Below are 21,971 nucleotides of genomic sequence, written 5' to 3' on the forward strand. Positions count from 1 at the left end.
ACGAAAAAAGAGAATGAAATAAACATTTCCATTTTGTCCACCCTACCAAATCAACGGCAAAATATTCGCGTGTGCAAAAATTGAATGTGCGGATGAGGTAAAATGGGACAGCAGTCGTCGTCAAACAGAACACCCTATAATTTTAAATTCCTTCAAAAAAAGTTCTAACCATATTTGAATCAATAACACCCATGACCTAGTTGTTGTTTTGTATTCCTTCTAACGTCTCAGATGAATCAACACAATCTTACTAAATCATAGTTCGCGTTTGGCGTAATATTCCTTGGTGACCAGTGAATTAAAAAGTCGATATTTACTTGTGACGTAGGCCATGGATCTATATGTGACCTTTTGGGTTCTCATTCTAGATTTGGTTTCCGAATACGTCTATTTTAGGGTAATTTCTAAACATACGAGCACTTTATACTTTTAGGTTAACCTATATCGGTTGGAAACTTGGTTTAGTCGGCTTAATTTTATTTAAGCGTTGTTGGTTGCTGTAACTTTTTTACACTGGCTATTTTTATTCTCTTTTTTCGTCACCTTTGGTAGCACACAAAAAGACAATTACAGAATCAAATAACCGCATTCTCACGTCTTTAAAAAGTCCTATACCCAAAAGCAGGAAAATACGTTAAATTTAACAAAGTTACTTAAATATCTTAGTAAAAAAACAAATAAAGTTTTTATATATACGATACTAATGTTTAATTGTATAGGTCATCTTGGGAATAAGCCCTGGGTATGATATGTTACTTCACCTTAAGTGATTGCGTAACTTCCTTATTTCTACCTTACTCTGATTCAACTTGTACACGTATGTTGATGATTCGTGTTTTTATGAACCACTGCTTTACTCACGGCCATACATCTCGTCATTTGTTTCCCTTTGCCATTTCTGCTTATATGTTTCTTTGCGCACGACTATTGGAATATAGGCCTACGCTACCATAGACATTCGACAGTGAGATTTTATAACGACGAGGATTTGTAAGGACGAGAACCAACACAACAAAATAATGCAGGTAATCTGTATTATGTGTTGCTAGAAGAGTAAAAGTATCTCATCTAACATTATAAATCATAGTCCGTGAAATGTGTTGTGGTTGGAGATGGAGCTGTTGGTAAAACCTGTTTGCTGATCAGCTACACAACCAATGCTTTCCCTGGAGAATATATTCCCACTGTGTTTGAAAGCTATGCTGCAAATGTTGTGGTGGATGGGAACCCAGTGAACATCGGTTTATGGGACACAGCTGGCCAGGAAGATTACGATAAGTGAGTATAGGCTACACATCAATAAAGCTATAGTACTGTAGGTTAAGATAAGATACCGTCAGCATCTAAATCTCATATTTTAGATCGTGATTTAACAACCCTGCGTTTAGATAAATTACCAACGCTCTTTATTCTTTGTTTAGTAGACATTCTTTGTTAACTACCAAATACGACGATAGAAAGTATAAAAACGTATCCAATCTTACCGCAACCAAATTTCTGTAACCCATGGTGCATTAAACATTTATTAATTTGCAGACTTCGACCGCTATCATACCCACAGTCAGATGTCTTTGTCATGTGCTTCTCGTTGGTAAACCCAACATCTTATGAAAACATTGCAGAAAAATGGTATCCGGAAGTTCATGAACACTGTCCCGACATCCCCATTGTACTCGTTGGGACAAAACTGGATTTACGTGAAGACCCAGTAAGGGTAGATTAAATATTTGGTTATTAATATAATTGCGAATATCACTAATAAGATTTAGAATAATGAAAAATAAGCACAGCCCTCACTTTTAATAGTTTTTATACACTGTATAACTTTTTTTGCCATTTTCTTGTATAATCTTTGCACTATAATCAATTATCTTGTTTAGTAAGGTGGGGTAAGATAGAACACAGTTTCATTTTACCTTTTTCGTTGTTCAATTTTATAATAGACAAAGAATATTTACAGAAATATATGCACGTGACTGTAAAATAGTGTAGTTAAATGTTAAAACAACATCAATAAGTATGGGGTTTGGGTGCTAACAGTATAACATCTTAACCCACAGTACTATATTAATATTTGATTTGTTATCTAGTTAATCCAACCCAACTCGATTCCATTTTCAGGAAACACTCAAAACGTTGGGTGAGAGAAATCTTGTTCCAGTTACCAAAACCCAGGGCCTCCAGTTGGCGAAAAAAGTTGGGGCAAAGAAATATTTTGAGTGCTCGGCGCTTACTCGTGAAAACTTAGACGAACTCTTTCTTGAAGCAATGCGCAATGCCCTAAAAGGACCGGACAAAATTGTAAAAGAGAAACCAAATTGTCAAATTATCTAATCAGCATTTAAGAATTTTGAGTTAACGCTCGAATAATTGTTCAGTATACAACTGTATACCAAAGTCCATAAAAATAAAAATTAAAACTATAGACTTTGCTGTACACATTATACATGTCGTTACCGCATGTGGTGTAGCTTAAACGATTGTGCAATACCTTTATATTAAAGGTTAATGTTTTACAGTCGTGAGTAACTGGAACTCTCTGCGTATTTGTGTACACTGTACACAATGTTAAAACTCTATCACTTTGTCCTAAAACTATTGCTTTTTACTTTAGGAATACATTAGTATACATCATTTCATTAGTTTTACACGATATTTTTGCTACTGATAGTTTGTGAACGATTTATAAATGGACAACTGACGTTCCGGCGAAACATATGATATTGTAAACATGTACGTTTGCTCAAACGCGTTACACACATTTGTTCCCCTTTGTTTTACTACTTTCATTCTCCGGCCGCAATGAAATTTACATGTTAGTTAGATATAGCTAACAACGCTATATAATAAAGTTTCACAATCGTCAAACCCAGTTCTCGGTTTGTAGTAAGACACAAGCTGAATAGGCTATACTTTCAAATTTAAGTTGGATTTTTAAGCGAAAGAGTCAGGATTTTTGCTCGTTATTTTCAATATTGTTTAACAATGCAGGTGATTTATATGTTATTGTTCGTTTTATAAAGACTATTATAGTAGAGTGGGGTAAGATGGGATGATACTTTTATCCCATACTTCCTGGTACGAATTCACATTCTTCCTAATTATGTTTTAACAATAACAACACTCTTTCAAAATCTTGAGAATATGGGTCCATAATTCTTTAAACGCTTTTTGTTTGCCACCGAAGGATCAGAGAAACAAGAATAAAACATGTCCCACTTTTAACCACTCCACTTTTCAACTAAGACTTTACAAACCATTAAAACAGGCGATCAAGTGTGTTGTGGTTGGAGATGGAGCTGTTGGTAAAACCTGTTTGCTGATCAGCTACACAACCAATGCTTTCCCTGGAGAATATATTCCCACTGTGTTTGATAACTACTCCGCTAATGTCATGGTAGACGGCCGAATGATAAACCTAGGACTCTGGGATACAGCAGGACAGGAGGATTATGACAGGTATTTAATTGTGTCAAGCCTCGAACCTGTAACTTTCTTGTTTAACTATTTACTTGTACGCTTTTGTTGTTTCAGACTCCGGCCCCTCTCGTACCCACAGACGGATGTTTTTCTCATCTGCTTCTCATTGGTTTCTCCAACCTCGCTTCAAAACGTTGGGGCAAAGTGGTTTCCTGAAATTTCCCATCATGCCCCGGGAACTGCGATTGTTTTAGTGGGGACCAAGTGTGATTTACGAGAAGACCCGGTAATGCTATCAGCATACGATAGATACAATATTACTGCAAATACAAGATATATCAATATATTCTATAATGGCATACAAGAACCGAACGAAGTATTGTTAGCAAAGTAATATATTGCTAGAAGAGCTATTAGAGTAAAAATAGAGCCTACCATTCTCAAAAGGGAGTTTGACAAAGTAACATATTGACGTCTTAACCATTAAAACTCATAATCCTATTCTAAATCCACTTCGTTAAAAACGTATTATGAATTCTTTTCGTATAGCATGTACAATGGCTGTTATATGGACTTATATAAACTAATGTTTCATCTGTATTTTGTAGGAAACACTGAAAGCATTGGCAGAGAAAAACCTTACTCCTGTTACGACCTCACAAGGTCTACAAATGGCGAAAGAATTGAACGCAGTTAAGTTTTTGGAGTGCTCTGCCTTGACACAAAAGGGTGTAAAAGCTGTGTTCGAAGAAGCAATTCGTGCTGTTATATCTCCAACAAAACAGGCTGCAAAGAAAAAGAAGCAGAAGTCTTGTCGACTCTATTGAAAAATATCTTTCAGACCATCGTTTGCATTTAATATACTGAGAGTTAATTCAATTTAATGTGACACGTGTCTGGCGGATTTCGCTTTTCCGTTCTTGTTTGTTTGATTCGACATGTTGGGTTCTGGAATATGAAAAATTTCTATTTTAATTATGACGTTTTCAATACGTGGAAAGACTGATAAAATGGTTGAAGGTGTTCGAAACTCTTGTTCACTCGAACCCATCTCAACAGTTATACGACGAATAAGAACATCATCCGTGCTGGTTAAATTATAAGACGAAAACGAAGACAGGAAATTACACAAGATGCCCATGTATACAATAGTTATAACAACACGCCTCTTTTATATACTAAGTATAAATTAACACGACTTATGATAAGCCTTAACTGCGACTCGCATGAACATAAGACTTTTCTGAACTATACGTTTTGTTTAAATATATTTAGCGGGTTTGAGGTTTTTATTGTAATTAAGGGATGGTCCGCGCACTATCAAGAAGCACTCGTGTGACTTCACCGTTACAAATATAAGCGACGATAATTCGAAAACGGTACCGTTTTGAACGGAAAAATTCGAATTGTAGGTTCAGCTGAGTAAGAACTTCTGCACACAAATGATCAAATTTGAGTTTAGTTCCCCCTCTGTTGAGGTTAATGTTTTATAGTCGTGAGTAACTGGAACTTGCGTGTTTGTGTACGTATAATACACACTGTTAAAACTATATCCCTTCACCCTTAAACTATTGCATATTTTAGGCTTCATCAGAATACACTACTGCTTTATTTCTTATGGTATGCTTCTGTTAGTTTTTGTGCGTATTTTCAAATGGGCAACTTATACAGTACTATCAGCATATATGCGCTTATTTACTTAAACGCGTGGCACATAACATTTGTTCAATTTACTCCTTTCTTTCACTAGTTTCATTTTCCCTGTGTAATTAAAATCAGATGTGAGTTATGCATAAAGCTAACAACGCTTTATAACAAAGTTTCACAACCGTCGAACCCTGTTCGCGATTTATGAGTAAGACACGGGCTTCTGATATGGGGCTATATCATACTTTTATATTTGTGTGAGATTTTTAAACTAGATTGTCAGGATTAATCTTTGCTCGTTATTTTCAGTGTTATTATTTGTGAGCTAAAACTTTTAACTGAAATAACTTTTTTGAACCACATTTTGGTTAGGTTCTACTTCTGTTGCATGCTTATAAGACGACACGCCCTACAAATATCAATGGAGGTGATTTATATATAAAACGATGTTTTTCTTGTGTATCCCTACTACTATACGTAAAACTAAGACTTTACAAATCATTAAAAACAGGCGATCAAGTGTGTTGTGGTTGGAGATGGAGCTGTTGGTAAAACCTGTTTGCTGATCCGCTGTATAACCAATGCTTTCCCTGGAGTAAATGTTCCCACTGTGTTTGAAAACTACTCCGTTAAAGTCGTGGTAGATGGCCGAATGATGAACCTAGGATTGTACGATACAGCAGGGATGGACGATTATGACAGGTATCTTTCGGCAATCGTTAAATCAGCACTGGTGTCTGTTTCATGTAAACCTCGTGTGCCCGCTTGCGATTTACCACACGTGTTACTTTGTGAAAGGTTTTTATTTTAATGTTTTCCCGACAACAGCGTCAATTGTGGCGAGCCTCGAACCTATAACTCCAACTGTAACCATTTTGCGACGGTATATATTATGTACTTGTACACTTGTTGTTTCAGACTCCGGCTTCTCTCGTACCCACAGACGGATGTTTTTCTCATCTGCTACTCACTGGTTTGTCACAGCTCTCTTGAAAATATTTGGTGGAAGTGGTTTCCTGAAATTTCCCATCATGCCCCGGGAACTGCGATTGTTTTAGTGGGGACCAAGTGTGATTTACGAGAAGACCCGGTAATGCTATCAGCATATCGTTGGTTAGCAAAGTAATCTATTGCTAGAAGAGCTCTATTGTATACTGAATATATGATGTTTACATATGGTGTTTTGGCAAAGTGACGTATTGACGTCCTTATTCATAAATACTCATTATCTTAAAACGTTTTCTGAATCCATTTTTAGCATCTTAAATGGCTGTTCTTATATATTCTAATATCTTATCTGTATGTTGTAGGAAACCGTGAAAGTTTTGGCCAAAAGAAACATTTCTCCTGTCACGACCAAACAAGGTTTACAAATGGCAAAAAAAATTAACGCAGTTCAGTTTTTGGAATGCTCTGCTTTGACACAAAAGGGCGTTAAGGCTGTGTTTGACGAAGCCATTTGTGCAGCTTTATCTTCAACAAAACAGGCAGCAAAGACGTCTTGCCAACTTTATTAAAAATAATTTTCAGAGCATGGTTTATGCATTTAATTTATCGAGCATTAATTCATTTTACTGTGACAAGTGCGTAGCAAGATCTCGCTTATAAATATAAAAATAGACTGTAGGCTATATTTTATTTATATAAGGTAATAAAAAGGTATGAAAATAAATTTTTGCATTGTCGCTATCTGGTTTCGCACGTTGCATATTGTTGAATATAGAATTTAGGTGCTAATGGCATCCATCTTACCTGTATTATTATTATAGCCACATATATAGGTATAGCTATATAATACCGCTTACTGATAATTTCTCATGGTTTTATATTTTCATTGTTGTACAGATTTGACGTCGGCGGAAACGACGATTGTGATGTAGCAGTACATATAGTATGTGTTGCTGTTATTTCTCAACTATATTGTTATAGCCTATCTATATGTATGCGCTTAAACAGCTCACTATTGCGTATTTAAAATAGATGAATATGTTGTTAGCGTTTTTTACTCAGGAGTAAATGTATAGTTTCTATATGAGCAGTAATAACTGTAGAATATATTTCGTGTGATGTATTTTCATGTGGTTGTGCATTAGGTAACAAAAAAGAGTCAATTTCAGGGCATTTTTTGAAATACAGATTGCGGGTGATACACCTAAAAGCTGATTTGTAAACTAATTAATAGTAAAGCTTATCTTGTACGACTCTCAACGTTTCATCATAACTATGCAGGTATTTACCTTTATAAGTCCGGGGTATGATGGGAAACCCTTAACACAATATCTAAATATCCTGAATTTTTTGAACAATTAACAACGCTCTTCTAGAGTCGAGAGCATACTGGTATAGAATTTTTTAAATGATCTTTGTTTACTACGAAATAGGACAACAAAATAAAAAGAAAAACATGTCCCCTCTTACCCCACCCTAGTATACGGAGCACAACTTAAAAAATTACCAGCGTATAGAAATTAGGTAAACTGGAAAATATTGGCTTCACTGATCTTTCACAGATCTGCTTTACTTTATTTTTATTGTGCTTTTTGTACTATAACTTATTAGCATTATTGCATAGTTTCTGTATGTTACCAAGATTTTTGTTTTTCTTCAGAGTGTAAAATGCGTTGTTGTTGGGGATGGTGCAGTTGGAAAAACGAGTATGATAATAACCTATACAACCAACGGATTTCCACAAGATAATGTACCATCGGTATTGGATAATCATACATCAAATATCATGGTAGATGGAAAGCCAATTAACCTTAGTTTGAATGACACGGCTTCGGCAGAAAAATACGACAGGTTGGTCATGTTTGGGTATCTGCCAAACTAGAATGATTTTATACAACAATACAGTGTGTTTTGCCCTATATGGAAGAATATACCATTTTTAGCGGCAATATTAAGTTTATGATGGAATTATGCCCTGTTGATATTTTTGAAAATGATTTAGGCCTAACGAAAGTAATTTTATAGGCTTCGGCCTCTTTCCTTTCCACAAACGGACGTTTTTCTGATCTGTTTCTCACTGGTGTCACCACCTTCATTTGAAAACGTGCGCGCAAAGTGGTTCCCAGACGTACATCATCATAATCCGACCACACCCGTGGTACTTGTCGGCACCAAGCTCGATCTACGAGATGACCAGGTAAAGGGTAAACAATAGACATATGCACAAGCATGATCGGCATGAGGTGTCATGATGCAATCTGGTGTTATGATACCGAAAAATTCGACAGCATATTCCGTATGTACTATAGCTTAACACGTATAAAAATGGCACCTTAAGAACGTAATGTCTCATATCTGGTGGTTTAGGGTTTTACCTTGAATTTATCGTATAGGCCTATATACCTTTATTAAAAAAACACTTTTCAATAACATATTAACATACACGAGGTGCCATATTTAGCGGTTCACATACCTGTATGTTAGAGCGGGTAAGACAGCTCAAAGCGAGAATAATCAAATTGTAAAACTGGGGGACACATTAAGAAATTTAAAAATGTTGGTCATCTTGCCGTTTCTTATACTGTGCATAAAAATATAGCTTTGCTTTCTTCAGGAATTCGTCGCAAAGCTAGAGGAGAAGAATCTATCACCTATTGCAACAGCGCAAGGTTTGCAGATGCAAAACGATATCAGGGCTGTCAAATATTTGGAGTGTTCTGCCCTCACTCAAGCAGGGTTGCAAGCCGTATTTATTGAAGCCGCTGAAGCTGCCTTGAACCCAGTTTACCAGCAGCCTCCATTGAAAAAGAAATGTTTGGTCCTATAATGTTGTATTGCTGTGTAACATTAACCTTATTTATTGGGCATGGTTGGTTTTCCAGCAACTTTCATTTAATATTATTTGCCTGCATCAAACCGCGTCGTAAACGTTGGTATATTATACTGTAAACTTGCACATTACTCGGTCGCCACGTATATTCCCTGTGTATTTGGATAGTCCACTCTATACAGGCCTGTTACTTACATTTTACCTTTATGAATATCTAAAACGTTCTATTCTTTACTTGAGTAAAATATGGAGTAATAGGGTTTTGATGCTGGATAAATTTGCCTTAATTTTCAGTTTCAAATAAAAATAAAATACAAACAGAAACAATATAAAATACGTGCGTTATAAATAAATTTGTCATAGGGTGTCCGGACTTGTGATGAATTTTTCGTATAACCGAAGTCCACACATATCTAAAATTATGATGCGATAAATTCGCTGTATATATAGATGTGTGGTATAGCAAGCTCTCATGGTATTGTGTGTGAATTGCGAGGTCTGATGCATGAATATGAATATATTGAGTTTTGTTGATCTGGGACAGGATGAGCAAATAGGTCAGAGTTTACGTATTTTTCAACAACCTACATTGCTTTATAATTTATGTACTATTGGATGAGTATGTGTTAGAAAATGTCGATCTATACAGTTGGTTTTATAAGGGTATTTAGCACGGCGCGCGTACGTGTAAAACTGCATACAGTTTTATATTTTAGTTGATGAGTTTCTATTTAGCTGGTTAGAATTGTATTTTTTAACTAACAGGTATTAGCAGGTGACTTCATTTTAGCACAGGCGTTCGCGAACGAAAGATATGCAAGTAAGTTTGTTATTCCGTATGGTCAGCAGTTTTTTTAAATATTTAAATTCGTTTATTCGGTAACAGGCGATAAAGTGCGTTGTGGTTGGAGATGGAGCTGTTGGTAAAACCTGTTTGCTGATCAGCTACACAACTAACGCTTTCCCTGGAGAATATATTCCCACTGTGTTTGATAACTACTCTGCCAATGTCATGGTAGATGGCCGCCCTGTCAACTTGGGATTATGGGATACAGCAGGACAGGAGGATTATGACAGGTGCTGTACTTTTCAGTTTAATTTTATTGCCTGTGTAACAGAGTACCTTATGGTGTTACTAGGCAGACAAAATGGGTCGCCAGTGAATCAGCTACCAGGTTAAATAATCTGTACCGGTGTTTGCATGAATTTTTCCTGTACAATTATGTTTCCTGATTTTGAAAAAAAAATAATAGCGCGTACAAAAATTAATGGTATATATTTGTTACAGACTCCGACCTCTCTCCTACCCACAAACCGATGTTTTTCTCATTTGTTTCTCTGTGGCTTCTCCCGCTTCCTACGAAAACGTGCGCGCAAAGTGGCACCCGGAGGTCGCACACCACTGCCCGGAAACGCCCGTACTTCTCGTGGGAACAAAACTTGATTTACGTGACGATGCGGTAAAAAATACTTAGATATTTTTGTTTAATATATTGCATTAATGGATTGTCATAAAAATAACAATATTGCGTGAAATGCGTTGTTGGTGTGACTGATTAAGCCGAACCAAGTGATTTTTTCCAAGTTGAAAGTAATTTATTCTTGGATATATATGTAAGAATTATAGATTTTAGTGTTTCAGCTCCTAATGTTTGCAGGACACTGTGAACAAGCTAGCTGAGAAAAAGCTCTCCACCATTACTACTACCCAAGGTTTACAAATGGCGAAGGAACTGGGGGCGGTTAAATACCAAGAGTGCTCTGCTCTGACGCAAAAGGGGCTGAAAAATGTTTTCGACGAAGCGATTCGGGCGGTTCTTAACCCAACAAGAAGAGTCGTCCAAACGAAGAACTGCGAAATTCTATGATTACATTGACACGTAGAGCGGCCTCGAACTTTTACAATAATTTGGAAATATGTTCCTATATTATAAATGGAGTTCGGTGGCTTTATATATTCTCTCTTATCGTTTTAAGCATTTTAAAATCGTCGCTACCGTGTAATCAAACAGACAAAAAATGCTATTATTGATTATAAATAATATAGTACTGTAGGGTAAAGTGGAACAACTTTCGACACATAATATGTAAATATCCAGATCATGTTTTAAACAATTACCAGCGGTTTATGTGAGTCGTAAGGATATGGTTTTATAATTCTTCAAATGTTCTTTGTTAATTACCAAACCACACAAGAAAATAAAATGAAAAGGTGTTCCATTTACCCCCACTACACTTATGACTAAAGAAAACTTGGTCTTAAAAACAATTTTAAAGGTTAGAAAATTTAAAATACATGGGTAATTTATTTTTCTTGTATTGAAAAACAAAACAAAATCGGGAATTAGAAGGGGTTATTTGGGACAGTAAATATAATCTATTTGCCTTCCCAAAAAGGCAAACGAAGCCTAAGAGTGTTCGAAGAAATCTAAAGCAAACTTAACGGGTAAAGTAAGTATACACTATACACCAAGTTCGGATACGGATTGTAAAACAAACAGTCTTGTTTTCTATTATCTCCGCGTCTGGTCACTGGATACCGCGAAAGGCTTTATTCAATCCACTGATGCTTATGGAAGTTATATGAAAAGCAAAGAATTCGAACTAAAAGAACTTTCGGAACAGGAACGCAGCGAAAGACTACTCGAGCTAGATTATAGTGAAAAATTCGTGAGACAATTCAAGAAAAGTTGGGATTGTACGGGGTGGAAAACTCGACTGTCAAAATGAAAGCTGTTTTTGACTTTTTTGTCATTGCTGCTGAAAAACCAACGCACTAGTTCAACTAATGCTAATATACAGTTCAACAGATAATGATATTAAAGTTTATGTATGAAAACAGTAGTCAATTATGAAACATTACGCAAGCACTGACCTTGACTATGCAGCACGGAAATCTCATTAAACTTGACAGACCTCTTGTAGAAATCGCGATTCATGTCATTCATATACTGTCCATGTAAATAATAGCCCAACAATTTATGTAAATACACTCCTGTCAAATATAATGGGTTGTGGTAAGATAGTCCATGTTTTCATTGTATTTCATCCTTCCAATTAGTAGTAAATTAAATCATAGTATCCTGACAATGTAATGGTATATGTTGTTAACCGTATTCTGTTAAACTATATTTCCGGCGCTGTAGCATATACAGTGGGTTTTAGCGAGCCTGCCTTTAACCCAAAGGGGTGGGTTCAAGGCTCATCGTTGCTACCATCGTGGGCGTGTCTCCTTGGACAAGACACTTAACAGCAATCGCTCTAACACAGTGGCACTCATAGGTTGTCCAAATTATCAGCCATACAAAGAAAACAAAAATTCTAGTAAAAAATAATCACCCACAAAGTAACATACTTGGTTACTCGTAAGCTGTCACGAGACAGAACACCCGCGGTATTACGACTGTCGTTTACTGGGCACGTGAGAATAAAGTTATAGTTACATGGAAATCATTTTTATGTACTTTAATCTTACACATATGTGACCTTTCCTTAAAGCTATGCTCTCTCGTTTTATTATATTTTTGTTGCCAAGTCGAGTGCTGGCTCTATACTAACTTTGGCTCTGGCAATCGACCTTATTTAAACGGTTTAAACTTTAAACCTACATTGCTAAAGTTCTACTTCATTCAGGTAATGTTGTCTTAGCTGCTATCTACACATGCAAAATATTGGAGCATATTATTAGATCACTGTATCGTAATTTATAATGGCGGACGTAATGGACCCCCAAGGCGTACACGATTTAGATCGTCATGTTTTGGCGTCTTATCTTGCAAAGATCCTAAGCAAGTCAAGTTCTCAGCAAATGGACATCAAAATGTTCAAGTAAGTTTGTCTGGGTAGCTTATACCTCCATAATGTCTGTTGTGCAGTCCAACCACCAACCATAGGCACCAATCTTTATAAATTGCAAGGGTGGCAGGGATAGTGAGGTATTTTAAGATAGATGTAATTTAACAGAATGTCATGTATTTTTCACATGTACTGTAGTTTTTCGTTTTGTTTATAGAGCTGGCCAGTCCAATCCAACATACTATGTGAAATATGGTAAAACTGAAATGGTATTACGTAAGAAACCGCCAGGGAAACTTTTACGTGGGGCTCACCAGGTGTGTGATAGGTTATGTTTTGTACAATGTAAGCACGAGTCTCTAGTTAGAATTTTAACGTTTGACGAGTATTTTTTTGCCAAAATAACTTTCCTGAAGTCTAAAATCATGCTGACAAAACTATGGATAAAAGACTAGATAATTTGTGAAATGGCATTTGCCAACCTGATGTGTGTACTGGGTGTATGAGGACACATGTTTTGCTATGCACTCCTATATATAGGCCTACTTGATGTGTTATGTGGTGATTTAACCATACTGTAAAGTAATATATTATATATATATATCCTAATAGTTATTTAATTCATACTTTTATAGATTGATCGTGAATACAAAGTGATGAATGCACTTTACAAAGTTGGCTTTCCTGTCCCTAGAATGCTCTCCTACTGTAAGGACCAGTCACTTCTTGGAACAGAATTCTTTGTAATGGAGTTCCTACCCGTATGTTACCCACACGCTTTAAATAACCTTGAAGTTGTGCGTGTTTTAAAATAACTGATTTTCCTTAGGGTCGAGTTGTGTCACAAACAATGAAAGGAATGAAATCATCTGAAAAAAGGTCTTGTGTATTAAGTGCAACAGAGACACTGGCAAAGTTGCATTCTTATAAGCCATCGAATATTGGTTTAGATGGATATGGAAAAACCTCTGGATTCTGCAGCAGAGTGGTAAGTCTGGTTTTCGAATATTCATATAGTTTTATTCAGGTCTTGAAAAAGAAAGAACAATAACAATGTAAAAAATCATGAAAAAACAAAAATGTAAAATTTTGTGTATACAGATTACTATAGAAAATAATTAAAACTGTTTAAAACCTAATAGTATTATAAATGAAATTTCAAAATATTAAAACAGTTTAAAATGCTGTTTGTAGTTGAATACATGGTCGAAGCAATACATGGCAGCTGCACATAAAGAAATCCCTGAAATGAAAGAACTAATATCATGGCTTGGTCATCAGTTACCACATATCAAAGATGAGAGCAGCGTAATACATGGGGATTATTCATTGAATAATGTCATGTTTCACCCTACTGAGGTAAATTGAAAGATTCTATATATATACGGATACCTTTATTTAATGTGTATTGATTAATAAAAAAATTATGATTTTTTACTATGGTTTGCAATGTAGGAATTTAAATATTTTCCCCTAGAAATGTTAATCATTGCAGTTTATTTATAATTATTTAATAAATTATATAATTAATTGGTTACATATGTCTTCTGCTATACCAGCAGCATATTGCTTTTCCTGAAGTAAGCTATTTTTTTAACTTTAGTATATGTTTATTGTGTTAAAAAGCTAGGTAAAATTAAAGTTTTCAAACCTTTATTACATGGGCCATGGCAGGGAAAGGTATTAGCTGTGTTGGATTGGGAGTTGTCTACCATAGGCCATCCGTATGCAGACTTTGCCTACCTCTGCATGATGTATCATGTACCACAGGAGTTTTTTCTATTACGAGATGCAAGTCAGAGTGATATAGAGTAAGTGATAACATGATTAATAGATATTTAATTAGGGAATAATATTTATATGTATTTTACATAAGATGTGGAAAATAAATTTTGCAAAAGTTTGTAATCAAATGGCGTTTATTTCTAAGAAATTAAATCTAGTAAATCATTCTTCAATTACAATATTGTATGAAAAAGAAAACCTGTGTTTGTGTGTTATAAAGACTGCCATTACCCCGCCACACAAAGGTAAAGTGAGTTAAATTCAATTTTAGTGAATTAAGTTCAACTTTTATCTACTTTTAACTCTACACAGGCAGTTATTTAAGGATATTCCCACAGAAGAAGAATTGGTGAAATATTATTGTAAACTGCGAAGTATCTCATACCCAATACCAAACTGGAATTTCCATCTTGCTCTCAATTTCTTTAAACTTGCTTCCATTGTACAGGTAACGAGTTCACTTGCGTAAGAGTGGTTTTTATTGGATTAAAAAAGTAACACTTGAAAAGTAGTCTTTTCTAGGATAAGCGTAACTTTATTTAGGTTGTGTTTTGTAAATATGTAAAATTCAAACCCTTAAAAAATGTAATATTTTCCAATAGAATTTTAAATTTTTAATTTATGCATAAATTATACCATTATATTATTAATTAATGTACGCATTAGTATTTGCAAAGTTATGTGTTTATTATTTCTTAGTTTAGTTTACTAATTTTTCTGTAATGAATTTACATTTTCCAGGGAGTATACAGTCGGTACTTAAAGGGCAATGCCAGTTCTCCATATGCCCCAATATACGAAGCATTAATTCTTCCGCTTATACAAACGGCACTTAAGTTATCAAAAACGTAGGTTAAACACAAGTTACCAAATCAGTTTTTAAAATCTTTTTGAAATTGTCAATTCCAATTTCAATACATTTTAGTCTAGTCATTGTGGCAAGCACAGGTCAAATAGTTAATGATTAACTCTATGAAGATATGTTAGGTTTACCTATGTATGCACTTAGTTGAGCCATAACTACAGTATCAATATTCAATGCTATCAATACAATATAAGTTATAAGTAAAGGAATTGCCAGGTGTGAAGACGTAAGGTGTATGATGAACTGGTCTGGCAGCAATTAAATGTGTATTTGCATGTGTTAACTTATAATTTGATGTGATTCATATAATTTGTTTTAATTTTTATCTTATACAGATTAGGCTTGTTAATTTAGTAGTTTTAATAACTGGTGTGTTGTTTCTCAAGCGAACCAGGCCAGAACTTGGACATGACTCTCTCACCTTCGCCCAAAGGGAAAGAAGTTCTCGAGAAAGTGAAAAGGTTTCTAAAAGAAAATTGTGAAGCAAATGAAAAGGTAAAATTTTCCAACTAAAATAGCTGTCACATTTACACCTACAAGGTATTTCTTAAAAACTCCCAAAAAATTATGTTTCCAATAGTTATAGAATTCATGCTTCTTAGTTACATTACATGATACTTGTGTAGTACATGTACAAAGAATGCATGTCATTTTGCAGGAATATAAACTTTATGATTATTTTTTCAGGTGTATCATGATTATGTAATGTCACAGAAAGACCCGTTTTGTGTTGTTCCAATTCTGGAAGAAATTAAGGTGATTTACTAAAGTGATTTTTTTAAACCTATGCATTTTTTAACATGATAGCAAGTTGTTAAAAAAGTAATATACATATACAACCATACATCTATAAAAATCTATGGTGGATATATTATGTAATGATCACTTTATAAATTGATCTTTCATCAGATAAAAGCAAAACAACAAGGGTTGTGGAACCTGTTCTTACCGGATGTAAGCGGTTTAAGCAATGTTGATTATGCTCACATAGCTGAACAGTTAGGCAAGTCACACATGAACTCGGAGGCATTAAACTGCAGTGCACCAGGTCAGAAATGTTTGTATGGCAACCATTATAATATTCAAAATTAAATAAAATGCTGTTAATAATAAATGTTGTGGTGGCCTGAAAATGTCACTGTATTTTTTTAATCGTAATTACATTACAGAAGTACCAAAACTGACAAATTATTCATTAGTTTTTCTCTTTCCTTATTCATGATGAATGACTGTTGTATTATGTCAATCTATATTGCACATTTTTACCATTTAAAATTTAATACTTTGTTATTTAGACACTGGCAACATGGAAGTGTTGCACATGTATGGCAGTGACTACCAGAAGCAGAAATGGTTACAACCTCTTCTTGATGGCAAAATTCGATCTGCCTTCTGTATGACTGGTGAGTTATTTAAGATGCTACTCTTGTGAAAAAGGAATAAATTTTACTAGGTTTTTTAGCTATTATCCAAATTAAACCAGAATTCGATTATTTTCCCAACTTGATCAAATAAACGGGAACATAGTTTTAAAAAGTTGTGCACAAATGGACAATATGAATATTTCAATGCAGTGGCAGCGATTTTATATAAAGGTGGAGGTTGTGACAGTAAAAACCTGTTAGCTGTTAGTAAAACACTCAAATTAGGTATATTACGTGTTCAAAATGTTAACACAATATTAAGGTGTAAAACTGGCAGTTAATTGCCGTTAAGTGTAAATAAAAATAAAAAGTATTTGACAAGTGTAAATAAAAATAAAAAGTATTTGACTAGATGTTTTATGAATTTTAATGCTGAATAGCATTTATAGGGTTAACACATGATGTTTGTTTATAGAACCACAAGTGGCTTCCAGTGATGCCACAAACATGGAAACCACAATCACCAGGGATGGAAACTCTTATGTTGTAAATGGAAGAAAATGGTGGAGCACTGGTATGTTATTATGTATTGAGCTTTAATGAATATAAGTTATTTATTCTCACCTGACTGGGCCATTACAGCTAGTATTACACAGGTGTTCTGTTTCATACACCTCATGCCTGCTTATGAGTTACTATGCGTGTATCTTTCTGGGTGATTATTTTAATCTTTTTATTTGTATGACTGACATTTAGATATTCCGTAACGGACCACGCCCTGCTAACTATTGTGCCACGGCGCTGGTATTACTCTTATATGGTGAACAGTTAATGTATGCAACTACAACAATGTCATAGTTCGATTTATTTTTACAATTCAACTTTTACCTCAGGTGCTGCAAATGCGAGATGTACTTTTGGAATAGTGATGGGAAGGACTGGTGGTTTGAACACACACAAACATAAAAGTCACAGCATGATTGTCGTACCCTTTGATACACCAGGTGTCACTAGAGTGAGGAACTTAACAGTGTTTGGCTATGATGGTGAGAATGAATGTTTTATCAAAGTTTAATTGTGGCGCAAAAGGTCCCAGCACTGTACAATAGGTCTGTTCATCTTATGTTATTATTTTAGAAAAGTTTTAAACCATAGGCCAATTCAGTTAAGCTCTCTTGTTTTAAATTTCATTTCTCCTTAAAAAATTATTTTCTAAAATATTTACTGTTTTTGGTCATTTTTGTAGAAGCGCCATCTGGTCACAGTGAAATGTTGTTTGAAAATGTTCGCGTGCCTTTGGAGAACCTTATACTTGGGGAGGGACGAGGATTTGAGATCGCACAGGGAAGGCTTGGTCCTGGTAGGATCCATCACTGCATGAGGTCTATTGGTAAGTTACGCCGATTGAGAGACATATGTTGAAGTATTTTGTTTGTTTACTTAAGATGTGCAGTTAAGTTAGAAATTGTTAACTGTCTTGTGTTAGTAAGTTTGACCATATAATGATTTGATTGAGCAATCAGCTACTTTTGCATATAGGTCTGGCAGAAAGATGCTTATCACTTTTGGTAGAGCGTGGCATGCAGAGAAGGCCTTTTGGAAAACGCATTGTGGAACATGTAAATATTAAATAGTTTCTGTTATGTAACGCTAATGGATGGGCAGTGACTTGATATCTGTTATATAGGAAGTGGTTCAACATAAGATTGCACAATGCAGAATTGCTATTGATCAGTGCCGACTGCTAACACTACATGCAGCTCATATGATGGATCAGTTTGGAAGCAAGAGAGCTCGCAAGGAGGTTGGTGTATTACTGAGCGTAGGGGTGATATTGTGCCTAGAACTTTTACACACAATAGTGTATACAGCTATGGATTATTTAATGTAAAACTACAATACTTTTCAGATTGCAATGATAAAAGTTGCAGCTCCAAAGATGCTTTGCCAAGTTATAGATGAAGCTATACAGGTGTATGGAGGTGCTGGAGTGTCTGATGATTTCCCACTTGCAAAATGGTAAGCTCTAAACTATGTGCTAATAGAGGGGTCAGGACAGGACTGTATTAATTGTAAACTAAGGACGTTCTACCTTTTTTATACATACAGAAACTAGCTGCTCAACATAATTTTAGTTTAATCACTCTGCCTATTTTATGTTATGCGTATTAATTAGTAATTAAACTCAGTGGTGTAAAGTTATTTCAGAGTGTTAGGCATACCACAGCATGTATATACCAGGGTTAAGTTTTTGAATGAATGTGGTAATTGGAGACAAATTAAACATTAAACAAACTCAAACTGACATTTGATTAACAAAATATTAGCGTGCACAGCACTGGACCCTCTTTATTATATATGTAACTTGTAATAATTAAGCATTTTTTGTTGTAGCTATGCAATGGCAAGGACACTGAGAATTGCAGATGGTCCAGATGAAGTTCACCTCAGCAGTATTGGGAAGCTGGAAATCAGGGACCAGATCATGAAGTCTAAATTATAATTTATCCTTTCCTATTCTGCTCCTACATCTCTGCACTTTCCTTCTCTTTAATTGTTAATGATGGAGAAGTTAGGGCAATAATTACTAATTCAGTTCCAATTTCAGTAGACTTTACTTTTCCTATGCAAATATCTATCTTTGCGAATATTTCAAAATAAATAATCATATACGATAACACCAAGTTTTTATGCCTTGTTTATTTCACATATAGATTACTTGCAAATAATGTACAAAAAACACAAACATAAAACCCTAGATATTAGAAGTGGAATTCTTTTGAAACTTTTTACATGGGGCAATAAAAACCCACAGCCACGTTTATACCATCACATTACACAAAGAGTCAGTATTTTGGATTATAGCACGTCTATTTCATTGCAATTATTATCGTGGTGCAGAAATTAAGCCAAAAATAAGAAATTAAGCCAAAAATATGGATCTGTAATGGGTGTAAGGACCCTAAAGACGCAACAAACAGTTACATATAAAAGACAACCCGCATTTTATTATATACATATAACACAACTTTTACTTTTAGTTGTTTCTCTTGTTTTTCTTTTCATTCAAGCCCAAGATAATGATAAGACGACGGAAAATGTTGATGAAGTCCAAAAACAAATCAACACTGTGCCTATGGGAGAAATATAAGAGGTTTACAAATGCCTGGATGATAATAGCTCATATGATGTAATACTGAAATTTAATACCCCTCAGACACAAAACAAGGTTGGCTACAAAGAATGTTGCTTTATGGTGCAACATTGGCTAACATAAGCGGCTCATCCTATTAAAATATTTCTGACTTCATAAATGAATGAATGCAACTAGATTTATCTTGGCATGGCAGGAAACAAACAGTCACAACAACAGGAATATTTTGTTTCACATAGCTCATCCCTGCCTTTTACATTAACTTTGTGGGTGATTATGTTATTCAGTATGGCTGACAACTTAAAGGAACCCCTTTAAATGACCACTGGGTTGGAGAAATTGCCGTAAGTGTCTTGCCCAAGAACACATCTGCCCACCATAGTAGCAACAAGTCCGAAAAATTCTGTATTTAACCAGTAACCTACCAAATGTAGTCATTGTCTCCATTCTGATGTTTTTCAACAATCAGTTGTGTATCGTAGACCACAAAGCCACAGAAGACAAAGGTGCCAACATAGAGACCAAATTGGAAAACAGCAAATGATCTCATGAACAGGTTCAACAATGAAGTAACCATAAGAAGGGTCAAGCAACTCATAAGCATACCTAAACAGTTTTAACAATTGTACAAATGTTACTTATTATAATCGCATGACATGGCAATGTCAGCATTTCATACAACGATGCTTTAAATTAATTTATAAACCATATTCTAAAATTACTTGGTATTCGTATCGTATGTGATTTTGTAGGTGACAAATTATTGATTTTTTTGCATGACTCACAATTTGCATAATCTATTAGTGATCAATTTAAGTGGTGGTGGCTGCATCTAGATTCAAACCCAGTAAACATGGTTACAAACATTACTTACAATACAATCCCTACTACCAATGTGCTGCAGTGGGACTAAACAATAGTTATACTATGGTGTGTATTTCCCTTATTTTAGAAGGTTGTACTTGTACTATGTATTGGAAGCAAAATAGTTTTGCTGTGTCTTAGGATTTTATTTCACTTACCTCCCAAATAAAGGTAAGAACGGCGTTGGGCATACAGAGCGCTGAGAGAGAAGCAAATGAAGATGACAGTGGTTGCGAGAAAAGCAGTCATGATGATTTGTGGGTTTACTTCAACTGCAAAGTCGAGTGTTGGTCCCAATCCAAGTCCTGCAATGATCATTAGACTGTAAAAAAATTCATATTGGAAACTTCCAAATCTTACCCATTGCTCCACCGAAAGCAGTCAAAATGCAAAGCCTTTTGGTTTGGTTTTCTTTGGAGTGAGATGTTGCAGCAAGCCATAGCATGAGACCAATGGAGACAATGATTGACAGGAAACCACTCTAAACAAAATCAAAATGATTGTTTTTAACATGACTGAAGCGACAACACCATAGTACACCAGACACCATACCTGGGCAAAGATACCCTTGAGGTGCAGAAACGCACCAGCAGATGCACTGAGCATGCACAAAATCAGACACGTATATACATTCTTCAAGTGGTTTTTGGTGGATACAGATCTATAAAACAACTTTAATTATTCAAGCTATAATGAACAGAAAAAGATTAATCAAACAGTGCAATTTACAATTTTTGTCTACGATTTATGCATTGTCATTGTCCATATTACTTACATTTGAGAAAAGTCAGTTAAAGTCGCCAGGCGAATTTTCCTGTTTCCAAATAAGGCATCCATGGTTTGTTTTTAATCCAACGATGATGAACGATCGACCTAAACTACAGTTTCAGTATATGTTTTTAAAGGTTCTGAAAAGAGCGCAAATATAACCGTTACTCTTCTGGTTTTACCAAGCAACCGACCTTCACATAACAACAACGAGTTGCCTGGCACATTATTTTGTCCTTTATAAGCATTGTTCCTGTTTTCTTTCGTCTCATATGCAAAACAGTCTTGGGGCGTCTAACATTACCACCATTTGTCATCATCCATATTTTGATAGTGACAATATCCTATTGGCTGGCGCGAGGTCATAACCCCGTTGATCACATGACTCTGAATACAACCGTGACGTGTTCCTGTCTGCATTTTTGTACGAATTGCATCATGGTTGAGAAATGATATAACTTGAATTAAGACTAGGACGTCTGCAAGTGTTTTATACACTTGATCTGTCCGTAGCCATGAGTTGTAATCTTA

At 35.2% G+C, this 21,971-nt stretch overlaps 7 protein-coding genes across 9 annotated transcripts; 6 read left to right on the forward strand and 1 right to left on the reverse strand.

Annotated features, from left to right (window-relative positions):
- Positions 1–838: 838 nt before the first annotated feature.
- On the forward strand, positions 839–2,864 carry LOC448958 (Rac5 protein). Of its 2 annotated transcripts, none has more exons than XM_026835754.1 (4): positions 839–1,025; positions 1,088–1,278; positions 1,537–1,714; positions 2,122–2,864. In XM_026835754.1, exons 1-4 carry the CDS (start codon positions 1,020–1,022, stop codon positions 2,332–2,334), a joined length of 588 nt encoding a protein of 195 aa, XP_026691555.1. In that variant the 5' UTR covers positions 839–1,019; the 3' UTR covers positions 2,335–2,864.
- A 34-nt stretch (positions 2,865–2,898) lies between these two features.
- On the forward strand, positions 2,899–4,395 carry rac3a (ras-related protein Rac1). Its single transcript, XM_018813294.2, has 4 exons — positions 2,899–2,991; positions 3,269–3,459; positions 3,535–3,706; positions 4,029–4,395. Exons 1-4 carry the CDS (start codon positions 2,986–2,988, stop codon positions 4,245–4,247), a joined length of 588 nt encoding a protein of 195 aa, XP_018668839.1. The 5' UTR covers positions 2,899–2,985; the 3' UTR covers positions 4,248–4,395.
- Positions 4,396–5,355: 960 nt separating this feature from the next.
- Positions 5,356–7,225, forward strand: LOC108949744 (ras-related protein Rac1-like). The gene is made up of 4 exons (XM_018813179.2): positions 5,356–5,494; positions 5,579–5,769; positions 5,986–6,157; positions 6,378–7,225. Exons 1-4 carry the CDS (start codon positions 5,456–5,458, stop codon positions 6,582–6,584), a joined length of 609 nt encoding a protein of 202 aa, XP_018668724.1. The 5' UTR covers positions 5,356–5,455; the 3' UTR covers positions 6,585–7,225.
- On the forward strand, positions 7,193–8,883 carry LOC448957 (Rac4 protein). The gene is given in 4 exon segments (NM_001032791.1): positions 7,193–7,296; positions 7,676–7,866; positions 8,041–8,212; positions 8,630–8,883. Coding segments are annotated over 4 exon segments (582 nt in total). The 5' UTR covers positions 7,193–7,290; the 3' UTR covers positions 8,843–8,883.
- Positions 8,884–9,452: 569 nt separating this feature from the next.
- rac2 (Rac2 protein) lies at positions 9,453–11,152 on the forward strand. Of its 2 annotated transcripts, XM_026835753.1 has the most exons (5): positions 9,453–9,665; positions 9,732–9,922; positions 9,985–10,020; positions 10,134–10,305; positions 10,504–11,152. In XM_026835753.1, the coding sequence occupies exons 1-5, from the start codon at positions 9,660–9,662 to the stop codon at positions 10,711–10,713; spliced, it is 615 nt and encodes a 204-aa protein (XP_026691554.1). In that variant the 5' UTR covers positions 9,453–9,659; the 3' UTR covers positions 10,714–11,152.
- Positions 11,153–12,477: 1,325 nt separating this feature from the next.
- On the forward strand, positions 12,478–19,339 carry LOC100175273 (acyl-CoA dehydrogenase family member 11). Its single transcript, XM_002122095.3, has 19 exons — positions 12,478–12,673; positions 12,858–12,957; positions 13,276–13,401; positions 13,470–13,628; positions 13,835–13,999; positions 14,315–14,451; positions 14,738–14,873; positions 15,167–15,273; positions 15,677–15,785; positions 15,978–16,046; positions 16,200–16,338; positions 16,586–16,693; positions 17,130–17,228; positions 17,548–17,700; positions 17,901–18,044; positions 18,194–18,273; positions 18,342–18,458; positions 18,564–18,673; positions 19,049–19,339. Exons 1-19 carry the CDS (start codon positions 12,555–12,557, stop codon positions 19,155–19,157), a joined length of 2,286 nt encoding a protein of 761 aa, XP_002122131.1. The 5' UTR covers positions 12,478–12,554; the 3' UTR covers positions 19,158–19,339.
- Positions 19,340–21,774, reverse strand: LOC100183095 (probable Bax inhibitor 1). Its single transcript, XM_002120629.3, has 6 exons — positions 21,448–21,774; positions 21,225–21,333; positions 21,033–21,153; positions 20,831–20,977; positions 20,234–20,414; positions 19,340–19,788 (listed from the first exon to the last, which is right to left on the reverse strand). Exons 1-6 carry the CDS (start codon positions 21,507–21,509, stop codon positions 19,692–19,694), a joined length of 717 nt encoding a protein of 238 aa, XP_002120665.1. The 5' UTR covers positions 21,510–21,774; the 3' UTR covers positions 19,340–19,691.
- Between the last annotated feature and the right edge of the window lie 197 nt (positions 21,775–21,971).

The sequence above is a fragment of the Ciona intestinalis genome, chromosome 9, assembly GCF_000224145.3.
Source record: "Ciona intestinalis chromosome 9, KH, whole genome shotgun sequence".
In the NCBI taxonomy this organism is placed as follows: domain Eukaryota; kingdom Metazoa; phylum Chordata; class Ascidiacea; order Phlebobranchia; family Cionidae; genus Ciona; species Ciona intestinalis.

Coding starts and splice junctions, on each gene's coding strand:
- LOC100183095 (XM_002120629.3), bottom strand. CDS start 21,509: ATGGATGCCTTATTTGGAAACAGGAAAATTCGCCTGGCGACTTTAACT. Junction 20,978..21,032: donor TGCTTTCGGTGGAGCAATGG/GTAAGATTTGGA, acceptor TGATCATTGCAG/GACTTGGATTGGGACCAACA. Junction 19,789..20,233: donor GGAGACAATGACTACATTTG/GTAGGTTACTGG, acceptor TTTCTCCCATAG/GCACAGTGTTGATTTGTTTT.
- LOC108949744 (XM_018813179.2), top strand. CDS start 5,456: ATGCTTATAAGACGACACGCCCTACAAATATCAATGGAG. Junction 5,495..5,578: donor CCCTACAAATATCAATGGAG/GTGATTTATATA, acceptor CATTAAAAACAG/GCGATCAAGTGTGTTGTGGT. Junction 6,158..6,377: donor GTGATTTACGAGAAGACCCG/GTAATGCTATCA, acceptor TGTATGTTGTAG/GAAACCGTGAAAGTTTTGGC.
- rac3a (XM_018813294.2), top strand. Junction 3,460..3,534: donor GGACAGGAGGATTATGACAG/GTATTTAATTGT, acceptor TTGTTGTTTCAG/ACTCCGGCCCCTCTCGTACC. Junction 3,707..4,028: donor GTGATTTACGAGAAGACCCG/GTAATGCTATCA, acceptor TGTATTTTGTAG/GAAACACTGAAAGCATTGGC.
- LOC100175273 (XM_002122095.3), top strand. CDS start 12,555: ATGGCGGACGTAATGGACCCCCAAGGCGTACACGATTTAGATCGTCAT. Junction 15,274..15,676: donor GCACTTAAGTTATCAAAAAC/GTAGGTTAAACA, acceptor TTGTTTCTCAAG/CGAACCAGGCCAGAACTTGG. Junction 18,674..19,048: donor GATTTCCCACTTGCAAAATG/GTAAGCTCTAAA, acceptor TTTTTGTTGTAG/CTATGCAATGGCAAGGACAC.
- rac2 (XM_026835753.1), top strand. Junction 9,923..9,984: donor GGACAGGAGGATTATGACAG/GTGCTGTACTTT, acceptor TGGTGTTACTAG/GCAGACAAAATGGGTCGCCA. Junction 10,306..10,503: donor TTGATTTACGTGACGATGCG/GTAAAAAATACT, acceptor TAATGTTTGCAG/GACACTGTGAACAAGCTAGC.
- LOC448958 (XM_026835754.1), top strand. Junction 1,279..1,536: donor GGCCAGGAAGATTACGATAA/GTGAGTATAGGC, acceptor ATTAATTTGCAG/ACTTCGACCGCTATCATACC. Junction 1,715..2,121: donor TACGTGAAGACCCAGTAAGG/GTAGATTAAATA, acceptor TTCCATTTTCAG/GAAACACTCAAAACGTTGGG.